The 12,360-nt window shown below is 34.1% G+C and overlaps 1 protein-coding gene and 1 pseudogene across 1 annotated transcript; one reads left to right on the top strand and one right to left on the bottom strand.

Annotated features, from left to right (window-relative positions):
* Positions 1-2,297: 2,297 nt before the first annotated feature.
* Positions 2,298-5,937, top strand: LOC137813293 (rust resistance kinase Lr10-like). Its single transcript, XM_068615419.2, has 2 exons — positions 2,298-3,690; positions 4,582-5,937. The coding sequence occupies exons 1-2, from the start codon at positions 2,951-2,953 to the stop codon at positions 5,654-5,656; spliced, it is 1,815 nt and encodes a 604-aa protein (XP_068471520.2). The 5' UTR covers positions 2,298-2,950; the 3' UTR covers positions 5,657-5,937.
* Positions 5,938-7,881: 1,944 nt separating this feature from the next.
* On the bottom strand, positions 7,882-8,609 carry LOC137815358 (secreted RxLR effector protein 161 pseudogene; annotated as a pseudogene).
* Positions 8,610-12,360: the final 3,751 nt, after the last annotated feature.

The following is a 12,360-nucleotide window of genomic DNA, read 5'->3' as shown; positions in this document are numbered from 1 at the left end:
AAATTCTACATTCTCTCTCATCAAAGTTATACTATAAATTACATTTAAAATCACAATTTAAATGACATTCAAAACTATGATTAAAGCTAATAATTATTGACCATTCAAATTTCTAAATAAAACTAATGACTGCTTTGAGTTTAATGTTAACCAATTCCTCTCTTAAACCTTTCATATTCTTTATTCAGATTGTTTTTTCTGATCGTCATCACCCACATTTTCAATATTTTCCCAACAGTCACCACATTGTTATGAATTCAAAGCAACTTCAGTCTTCTTCACTGCACCAACCCATGCAGAGTTCTGGATTGAAATACTTTTAGTCTCCCAAATAAAATCTTTTGCACTTTCACCCTTTGAATTAAAAGGATTTAAGAAAGACTGCGGCTTCAATGAGCTTGGAACATAATGATTAGACCATATATCCCTTCCAGATGATGCCTTGACAGCATTCCATTTATTGTCTTTTCTCAAATCAAAACCATTATTGTCACAAACAACTTTACTGCACCCTGCAATCATACTATCTGAAGTATTAACAAAAGATGGAAGATACTTGTCATTCACCTTTGGTTCTACCCTTAGCTTCTTGATAGCTTCAAGGGAATTTGTAAAATTATAATGGATTTCTAATTTAGATTGTAATTCATTCACCTTTTCCTTTTGTGCCAAAAGTAACAAATGGAGTTCTTCAACTTGATTGACTCTACTTTCTTTGTCTTTCTCCATATCAATATATTTTTCTTCCAATTTTGTAAACCTTCTTTCCAGGTTACCAAATTTTTCTTCAACACTCTCCAATTGAGATAGTAGGACACTCCTTTCATTTAGAAGATTTTGCTTTTTCATTATTCAGAAAATTGCAAAATTCTTTCAAACTACTTGATTTTTCTCTTAAATCTTCAATCTCAATTTTTTTCATCACAAAAGGACTTCTCCAACAATGTATTCTTTAAGTTAAGTTTGAACATTCGATTATTCGCCATCTCCACATTTGCAAGCACTCGTCCATTTTTGTCCTTCAAGTGCAAAATCTGGTCTTTCATGGAAACCGAATAACCCTTCTCCAACTATTGTCCCATACTAAGAATATTATTCTTCAAATCAAGTACATAATGAGCATCCTCCATAGTGCATTCTTTTTTGTCCTTTTGGGAAGAACATATTTTTCTCCGACCTATGATTGAAACTTTTGTTGAGTCTCCAAAAGACACATGTCCATCTTCTATCTCTTGTATATCAAGAAAGAGATATTTGTGCTCACACATATGATTACTAGCACCAATGTCTAGATACCATACCATGTCACTATCCAAAATGACACCTTCATTGGCCATCATGAGAATTTCTCCCTCTTTTGTCTCATCTTCCTCCACTAAATTTGCACTTTCTTCCACTTTTTTCTTGGCATAACACTCCTTTGCATAGTGTCCATATTTCTTGCAATTGTAACATTCAACATTTGAATGATGTGAATGACCACCAAGATCACGACCTCGTCCACGCCAGTTTTGTTGGTTCATTTGTCCTCTTTCTTCATTGTTGTTTCCGTGACCACGACGTCTACGTGCATGTCCTCTATAAAATTTGCAATAGATGGGATTCAAAACCAAGTTCCTTCCGTGACCAAAGAAAATTTAACCACTACCACACACAAATTCTTTAGTATTATCATGATTTTTATTATAGTTATTATTAACAATACTAACAATATTAATAATATTAATAATAATAAGTATAATAAAAGTGATAATATGACTAAAGAACTTGTCTGGTCTAGTGGTTAATGTTTCTTTAGTCAAAGAAAGAACTTGGGTTCGATAAAATAGGAATAGTTAATACAATAATTACAATATATCTATTTAATTAATAACCTTCTACTTTTTGCATTTAAATCAATTGGTTGAATTCTCATAACAATTAGTTTAATTTTTTAATATATACTTGTTGTGCTTTTTATAATTAGTTGAACAGATAAATCAATTAATTGATTTTATTAAAATTTCAAGTTGACTCCATATTACGAAAATATTGTGAAAACAATTCACCCCATTTCTTGTATTTGGTCGTACTTTAACACTTTATTCTTTCCTTAAATTGTCTTAAATGTCTAGGAGACATTAATGGGACTCATCAATTATATATAATATATAATAGTAGGATTTTTTCTAGAATTGACTCCCATTCAATTCAAATTATCGTTATATAGATCATAACCTACCTATAATACCATACATCCTACTAGCCTCAGGCCGAGCCTTAGAGGCTTAATATTGAAACTTACCTATAACGTCACAAAGGGCATGTAGAAAAATAAGTCAATAAATAACATCTATCAATCACTTATTGAAAGTATAGTTAGGAGAGGTGACCCTTAAACAAAAATTCCCTAGATTATTCTCTATTTCAAGTCATCATATGCTATATTAAAAAATACCTATGTGAGTGCTAACAATACTTTACTCAATTTGTTTGAGAATGTCAAAGCATTCCAAAATGCTCAAACCTTTTCTTGGAGGGTTATGGTGGAATAAGTACCAACAAGATCAAACTTAACTAGGAGGGTGTGAACTTTAATACCACAATTTTCCCTTTTTGCGAAGGGATTTTCTCCATTGAGTTGAGGAGAGATAACCGCAATTCCAGAATTTTCTCCAAGTAATATGAGCTTGCGGGATTATTGCAAAGATTCATAACAAAACCTTGCTTTATGTATTATGTTTCAGAAAAATACATGAAGAAGAAAGCAAGAAAGGAAATCAGAATTACTACACGAATATCTAAATCAGAATTCATGCATTTCACGAATATTTGAAACCATGTAGAAACGCGGTCTCCGAGTCAAAGACCACGTTTTAAGTAACGTGGTCCTTCATAATTATAAATATAGTTCGGTCTGTGTTGTGTTATATATAAATATCTAACTTCGATCTGTTTGCACTTGAATTAAATGAGAAACAGTTTGGACATGATGTGGAGAGAGAGGGCATTCATGGTGCTACTGCTACTTCTTGTCCGGAAAATTCATGGTGGCTGCCCCTCTTCTTCCTGTGCTAAAATCACCAACATCAATTACCCTTTTCGATTAAAAGGCGACCCAGAAGAGTGTGGTGAGAAAAGGTATGAGCTTGGTTGTGAGAATAACGTCACGGTGTTGTATCTGTACTCTGGAAAATATAATGTGCAGTCAATAAACTACAAGAACTACACAGTGAGAGTGGTTGATCCTGCTCTTCAACACCATAACCTCTCCTCCCTTCCTCTCCGCTTCCTCTCTCGCTCCAATTTCTCTGACACTTACACTTTATACTCGGATCAATACCAAGCCGGTCTAGGTGCCATTTTTAATTGGAAATCTGTGAGTTTCTCGCATATAGTGTTTGTGAATTGTAAGGATTGGGTGAAAGAGAAAGGGAAGTATGTGGAGAGTGGAGAGTGGGTGAAGTGGGAGGGGAAGGGGTATGCATATGCAATTGGTGGAGACCTAAAAGCTGAGGACTTAGAAATTGGGTGTGAGGTAAAGCTTGTTGCTCCCACTTCTCTCTCCACTTTCGATAACCATTCCTACTCTTCCATGCACACAGCACTCGCCTATGGATTCGAGATTTCATGGATAAAACTAGCATGTCATAAACATTGTCTATTTTTCCCTAGTTATGGCTATTTCGACTCTTATAACCAGAAGCTTAAATGCCCGTATGCTGTTGGTGAGTAATCCTAATCCAAATGTCAAACATATATTTTTATTGAGATTAACAGTTCTGAAATTGATATTTTCCTTCGTTTTTGGGTGATACAGGAATACTGGAAGAACTAATAATAGTATATGAAAAAGGTGAGAATTTTTTATCTATTTTTATTTTTTGTATTAGCAAAGAATTAATAAAGTTAAATAAAACATTTGAAAGATAATACAACTCAACTCCTTTATACAAAATATGAGAGAGTAATCAGCCTCCATTTGCGAACATGTTCCATTTACGTACCAAAATTAGTTGTGATACTAGTTTCTTTTTCCAAAATTTTCATAATACGGAATTTAAACGAGCCTGTTGTATACCAGCTGACATCTAACCCACAACTCTAAGTGAACTGAGTAAAACTATTAATAGTTAAACTTAGTATCATTATGACACCGAATCAACTCCTATCCATTTATCCTTACTAATCATTTTGCATTCTACAAAACAGGTGTATTATTGTCTCTATTTCATCATTACAACGTACACCATAAAATAGACAATCCACATGAAACAAAATTATAATTATTAAAAGTTTATAGAAACTAAATAAAGAAATTATTTTAAAAAAATTGTTTGCATTTTTTACAACCATCACTGAATTAGGTCTTAGAACACATTAATGTTACAGGAAAATTTATTCATAGATAGCAACGTTAAAAAAGAAATTTATTGATAATTAAATTTACACTTTTTGTAATGTTACTAAGTAAATAGATGAGTAAAGTTTGGATTTTATGAATGATAATTTACTTTCTCATATACTTTATTGCATTATATTATTAGTGTAATAATCACTCAAGTAACAACTTCTTGCCGATATTCTCATATATATCTCTATATTATGGGCTTACAAAGTTTTGTTTGGGTTGCCATTCTTAATTGTTATTTTTATACGTAAATGGAGAAAAAGACATATGTCAATGTATGAAAATATTGAAAATTACCTTCAGCAAAATAGTTTGGCACATATTAGATACTCATACAAGGAAATTAAGAAGATGGCTGCAGGTTTCAAAGATAAGTTAGGCGAAGGAGGATTTGGCTATGTCTTTAAGGCAAAGTTGCGTAGTGGGCCTTATGTCGCCATCAAAATGTTAGGGAAATGCAAAGGAAATGGACAAAATTTTATCAGTGAAGTTGCAACCATTGGAAGGATACATCATCAAAATGTGGTAAAGTTAATTGGATTTTGTGTTAGTGGCTCAAAGCGTGCTCTTGTCTATGAATTCATGCCCAATGGATCTCTTGATAAATTTATTCTCTCAAAAGAGAGAAATATACATTTAAGCTATGAAAAGATATATAATATATCAATAGGAGTGGCTCGTGGGATTGCTTATCTCCACCATGGGTGTGAGATGCAAATTTTGCATTTTGACATCAAACCCCATAACATCTTACTAGATGAAAACTTCATCCCTAAGGTTTCTGACTTTGGATTGGCAAAGTTATATCCAATAAATAATAGCATCGTCACAATGACTGCAGCAAGAGGAACCATTGGATATATGGCTCCAAAATTGTTTTATAATAATATTGGAGGAATATCCTATAAGGCTAATGTTTATAGCTTTGGAATGTTATTGATGGAGATGGCAAGTAAGAGGAAGAATCTAAATACTCATGCAGATCACTCAAGTCAACTTTACTTTCCCCTTTGGATACATGATTATATTCGGGAAGAGGAAGACGTAGATATCGGAGATGTGACAGAGGAGGAAAATAAAATAGCAAAGAAAATGATCATAGTTGCACTATGGTGTATACAACTAAAACCAAATGATCGACCCTCAATGAATAGAGTAGTGAAAATGCTTGAAGGGGATATTGAAGACTTGGAAATACCTCCAAAGCCTATTTTATTTCTAGAAGATGAAATAGTGACTGACTATCAAACAACCAACTCTAGCTAATTAAGTGTTGAAACTATTTACTGGTAAGACTAGTTATTTGCATCCTCCTTTTTTCTAAACACTTGGTTGTCCTTGATGTTTCACTTGTTTATATTATTTTGTATTTTGTAGTGAACTATGGGATACAAGGACATGGTATTACGTTCTAAAATAGTTACATGAATTGCATGCAAAATGGCCAAAATTTCTGCTTTGGATGTAATTAAGCAAAAGTAATGATTACACGCGATGATTTAAGACAGAAGGCGTGCTATTTTTCTCTTGTTTAAGTGATGATTACAGATAGTTTATTATATTTAAATTAAAAAAAAAACTCTTTTCGCAGATATTAAGTTTTAACTTAAATATTTTATATTGTAATTTTTAATATATTTTTTATTGATTTTTAATTTTACATTGTCACATTTCTAAATATTTGTTAAAGTATATATAATAAATTGCAAACATTATCATGCACACTCAAACAATTTATATTTTAAACAATTATATAAATATGTTTACAAAATTATTATTTATCACTTCTAAATATTTCATTAATAGGTGATAATTTATATGATTAATATTGGTTAAGACAATTGACTAAATACAAATAAATGCTTTTAAGCCATCATGATTTATATTTTTCTAATATTTAGTATTGCAAACATGAGATTAGTTTTCAAACTTTCCGTCGACCTAAATGAGATATTATTATAGTCTAGAATTCTAATTTGACTACAAGAAAAAAGAGAAACGCGAGTAGAATCGATTAAACTGACGTTAATTATAAAATATCTAAACATTAATGGATACATTGAACTATTGTCATTTTTACATATAGTCCTTTAAGTAGGTATTTGTTGATTGAAGAATAATGATAAGACATTGTCTAATATGAGAAGTTAATACATATTTTATCATGAATAAAAAAAAATGAACTTTCTTGAGTTTTTTTAAATTTTGTTGGATGAAATTTTCTTATAATTGAGTTATTTTAATTTTAAAATTATAAATATTTTGTCTAGAATTATGTTTAGTTTAAATTTGTCATAAACTCTATTAGTGGAACTTCTTCAAAAGAAAAATCAATTTTTGTTTTAGAGTCTTGAGTGCTTTTATTTTTCATTCTTGAGTTCATAATTTTTTATTAGATCATATTACCAATTTTCTTTAAAGTTAGATTTTCATTATCATCTTCTCCAAAATTTATTTTTGAAAATTTTCGAAATTTTCCAAAAATATATTCTGTGGTGTAAAAAGAAGTCTGTAGAGGTGAGAATATCAAATTTGATTTCTTATTCAAAATTATGTGGAATTCTTGATGTGTCTTCATCCACGTTGATTCTCTGCTTGAGTTTTTGGCGCGATTTTGTAATATCAGAAGTTTTCAAATCCTCTTCTGCTCCATCTGAACCGATTCATGTCTCGAAGCTTGGTCAGAAATTGATAGGAGAAGCAGCTGAAATGAAAAAGTAGATCGGTGATTTATTTTATCTTCACCGTGTTGTGCAAAAGGTGTTGGCTGGTGAGAGAGGTGAACAGATTGTTTGTGCAACTTTCCGATTTACGTTTTCCCATTGTGTTCATCAATTTTGCTGGAGTTCTTGGCACGATATTGAAAAGGCAGAAACAAAAACGAATTCATTGGCGTGCATCGGTGCAATTCTTTATTTGCGATTTGTGACTAGAACTCTTGCGGATTCTGACGAACGGAATCGGTGAACGGAAATAGCAGTTTCCGGTGACCTAAAATTAGTGAACGGAGAAGATTATTGGAATGGTGATTAATTTTCGGTGGTTCTGATTCAATCTTGTAAACTGAATTTGAAGCAATTTGTGCGAACGAAAAATTACTCAAGCAAATTGAAGTTGGAAACGGTGAATTCAGGCGCTACGGTGGAATTCCAGTGACGTTTAATAGAAATATTTTGTATTTTCCACAATAAAAATAAAAATAGAAGGACTTTTATAGAAGTCTTACCACCACCACCGAAAAATCGAAATATAAGAACAAATAACTAAAAAATAGAAACCACTCTTGAAAAAAAAAATCTGCAAAACTAGCTTGACTTATTCATCTTAAGACTTTGTCAAATATTCATAATTTCTTCCCTTAAACTGATGTTGTTGTTTAACTTTTCATCATTCGAACTCCAAGCAAATTCATGAGCTTCACCAAGTGATCCAACGTGATAGGCTTAGTCATGATGTCTGCAACTTGATCATTTATTCCAACAAAATCAGCTTCATGATTTCTTCATTACACTAGTTTCACACGAGTTTCGCAAGCAGTGATACCTAACATCAATGTGTTTTGTCCTCTGATGCATGACTGGATTCTTAGATAACTTAATCGTTGAGTTGTTGTCACACATAATGTCTATGCATTCACCATTTACAAATCCTAATTCCCACAACATCCCTTTTAGCCAAACACAGTGATACGCAGAGGAACTCACTGCAACATATTCAACTTTGGTTGAGGAAAGAGTGACAATGTCTTGCTTTCGTGAACTCCAACTAACTACAACTCTATTTAGCAAGAAAACATATCTAGAGGTGCTCTTCCTGTCATCTACATCTCGAGCATAGTCATTATCCGTGTATCCCAACAAATTTATTTTTGACGATCTCCCATAGAACACTCCAAAGTCATGTGTTCCTTTTACGTATCTTAGTACTCTTTTGGCAATCAACATATGTTCTTCCTTAAGGTCAGACATAAAGCGTGAAATCAAACACACTACAAACATCAAATCAGGTCTTGTTACCGTAAGATCATTAGACAGCCAACAAGTTGCTTGTAGAGTGTTGCATCACCTCTTTTAATACCTTCCTTTGAAACAGTAGTTCCTGGAACTATTGGATTTTTGACAGAGTTATAGTTCCCCATATTAAAACGCTCCAACACCTCCTTTGCATACTCCTTTCCATACTTATTTCCCATGTCCATCATTTCAAATTCTTTCTGCATTGAGGACTTGAATTCTACGCACAATATCTCGTCACCTCCAGTAAAAATCAAGTCATCAACATAGAAGACTTACCACCAATAAATTGTTTTCTGTTTTCTTAAAGAACAGGGTGTGATCATAGTCACTTTTCTTGAACCCTTCCTTTGTAAAGTAACTCTTAATTTTGCTTAACCATGCTCTTGGCGCCTGTTTTAAGCCATAGAAAGCCTTTTTAAAACGATAGACTTTGTCTTCCTCCCTTACTTTAAGATACCCTTCAGGTTGATCAATATAGACTTCCTCTTTCAATTCACCGTATAGAAAAACACTTTTGACGTCGAGTCGATAAACACACCAACCTTGCTGGGCAGCTACTGCAAGAATACTCCTAATTGTATCCCATCTGGTCACTGGTGCAAAAACTTCTGTATAATCCACCCCTGTTGTTTGAGAGTAGCCTTTCGCCACTGAACGTGCTTTGCATTTTTCGACATTTCCTTCTTAATTCAGCTTTGTTTTTGTATATCCATTTGACATCGATTGTCTTTGCTCCTATTGGAAATTATGTGAGTTCCCAAGTGTTATTTCTTTCAATGGACTAAATCTCCAACTTCATTGCTTTATTCCACTTTTCTTCCTTTTCCGCTTTAGTTCCGCTTTAGAGAAGTTTATCGAATCATCATTACATATGAAAAAAACATATTTTGCCCAATTATCATCTTCTTCTTCTCCATTAACAAAATCTTGCATCCATCCAAGCGGCTTTCTTGCTCTTTTTTATTGTTTTTCACGTTCACGCACAAAAATTGTTGTTGTAGTGATCTCTTCTATTTCTTCTCTCAGAGCATTTATTGCTTCAGAATTTTCAGGTCCTTCTCCCTCATATTCGTCCTCAGTTTGTTCTCCTTCGAGAATTCCATCATCATCATCCCATGTGAATATGTTATGCTCTGGTGTACTCAATGTCCAGTCTCACTGCGCTTCTTCTTCGAAAATAACATCTCTACTTATTGTGATTTTCTTCGTGATTGGATCATACAGTCGATAAGCCTTTGATACCTCACTAACTACAAGCATGATACATCTATGACTTCGATCATCAAGCTTGATTCTCTTTTGTGTCCACTAATGCAAAAAGAAGAAAAGGATACTCTTTATTTAGTGCAGCTTTTGCGCTACCCGCTTTCGTAAAAAACGCGGTGGCATTTTTGAAATTATTTTGATTTACGAATGCGGCTATTTGTATAACCGCATTCGTAAATCAAAGAGTTTTGATTTATGAATGCGGCTATTTATATAGCCGCACTTGTAAATCAAAGCGCCTGATTTACGAATGCGGCTATTTGTATAGCCACACTTGTAAATCAAAGTGCTTGATTTACGAATGCGGCTATACAAATAGCCGCATTCGTAAATCAAAACTCTTTGATTTACGAATGCGGTTTTACCTTTAGCCGCATTCGTAAATCCTTTTTTACCCTAAATTTTGAAGCGCGCCACACACAATTTCATACTTTCTTTCTCGTCTTTGCCTTCGTTTCACGTTCGCACTCTGAGTTCGTCTCCTTCTACTGCATTTGCATTCCATTTGTGTCAATGTAAGTTTCTTGAGCTCTCTTCCTTCCTCTTCATTTTCACAAATATATGCATAGATGTTTTCGTTTTTCTTATATATGTTTTTTTCCTTGCATTGGTGGTCTCGAAGCACTGTTCCGTTGGCTAACATTCGTTTTTCTTACATTGTTTGGTTTCTTGCATTACTCAGTACTCTTTCATTGTCTTCGTGGGTTCTTGTGGATTTTTTGGTTTGCTCCATCGTTGCTTCCCTGTCCGCCGCCGCTTCTGCTGTTGCCATCGTTGTTGGCGCTCCCGTGACTCTTCATCAACGTTGCCTTCACACAAGATTGACGATGTTTTAAAAATTTTAATTTTTTTTAATGATTTACATATACAAGTGCGGCTAAAACAAATAGCTGCACTTGTAAATGGTATTTATAAATGCGGCTATATAGCCGCATTTGTATTTCTTGATTTACAAATGCGTGTTGATCAAATGCAGCTATAAAGTCGCATTTATAAATTCGAAATAGCCGCACTTGTTTTATGTTTCTGCACCAGTGGTCAGAACATGAACGTGAGCTATTGAACCAAAAACTCTGAAATAGTCAACCTTTGGCTTGATTTCTGTCCATCTCTCTTCAGGCACCTTATCTTTTATTGCCTTTGTGAGACTTCGATTCAAAACATGAACTGTCCATCTAACTGCTTCTGACCATAGAAATCTTGGCATTTCTTTCTCGAAGAGCAAGCAACGCACCATGTTCATTATAGTTCAGTTTCTCCTCTCTGCTACTCCGTTTTGTTGAGGAGTATACGATGCCGTCAATTGTCGTTTTATGATATGCTCTCTGCAAAATTTGTTGAATTTGTCTGAGGTGAATTCGCCTCCTCTGTCTATCCTCAGACCCCGAATGACAGTCTTAGCTTCTTTTTCAGCAGAAATTTTGAACTCTTTGAAAGCCTCAACATTTCTGCTTTTTCTGCAAGAGAATGAATCCATGTTTTCTGGGAAAAATCATCGACGAGCACGAACATATACTATTTTCCACTGTGAGACGTTGGGGTGATTGGACCACATAGATTCGCATGAATTAGTTCTAGTTTCTTTGTTGCTCTCCACTTGCTCTTCTTTGGGAAATTTTCTCGTTGTTGTTTTCCCATATTGCATATTGTGCACACCTTAACATCCTCCTTCAAGCTAGGTAACCCTTTCACCATTCCTTTCTTTGCCATAATCTTAATGGATTTATTATTTAAATGTCCAAACCTCTTGTGCCAAAGAGAAACCACGTCTTCTTCTTCCACCTTGAGACAGTTGTCAGATGTTGGTTTTTTCTTAGCGTAAACTAGAAACATCTGATTCATCGTCATTTGAGTCTCCATGATTATCCCTCTCTTACAATGATATATCTTACACACATTATTCTTGATCATAATGGACTGATTCTTCTCTTGAAGTTGTCCAATGCTCAACAAGTTGTTGATCAGATTCGGTACATAATAAACATCAGTCAATACTTGAATTATCCCCTTTACTGCAAATCTGATTTTTCCTTTTCCTAGAACCACCATCTTTGAGTTGTTTCCCAACCGAACAGAATGCTTGAAACCTTCATCTAGATAAACAAACCAAGATTTTTCCCCGCCATATGGTTTGAGCATCTGGAGTCCAAAAACCATATGCCACTTTCTTTAGTATTGCTCACGTCCACATGCGCCATTGGTAAACATTCTTCTTCTTCGTCAAACTCGGCATAGTTGACTCTTTTTTCGTCACTAGTGCACTCGAACTGATAATGACCTTGTTTTCCACATCGAAAACATTGAATGGTTGCTCTGTTTACAAAGGATTTTCCTCTACCTCTATAGCTGCTTCTTCCTCGTCCTCTGTAAACTCCTTTTCCTCTTTGAGCGTTCCTTGACACATTTTCCACTTGCAGAACGTGCTCTTCACTCCTTCTCTCAACCACCTTGCTCTCATGTATTTGTAGTGATGCTTGTAACTCGTCAACAATAAGGCTATCAATATCCTTTGATTCTTCAATGGAGCAACCCACAAAGTTGAAGTTGTCTGTGAGACTTCTTAAAAAAATTTCAACAATCTTGACATCATCTAATTCTTCTCCACTATTTCTCATGTCGTTGACGATCTCCATGACTCTTGAAAAAATATCCCTTTATTCGTTCTCCAACCTCATCTCCAAGGTTTCG

The sequence above is a fragment of the Phaseolus vulgaris genome, chromosome 1 (genome assembly GCF_051622355.1).
Source record: "Phaseolus vulgaris cultivar YP4 chromosome 1, ASM5162235v1, whole genome shotgun sequence".
Taxonomy (NCBI): domain Eukaryota; kingdom Viridiplantae; phylum Streptophyta; class Magnoliopsida; order Fabales; family Fabaceae; genus Phaseolus; species Phaseolus vulgaris.
This window is presented reverse-complemented; position numbering and strand designations above follow the sequence as displayed.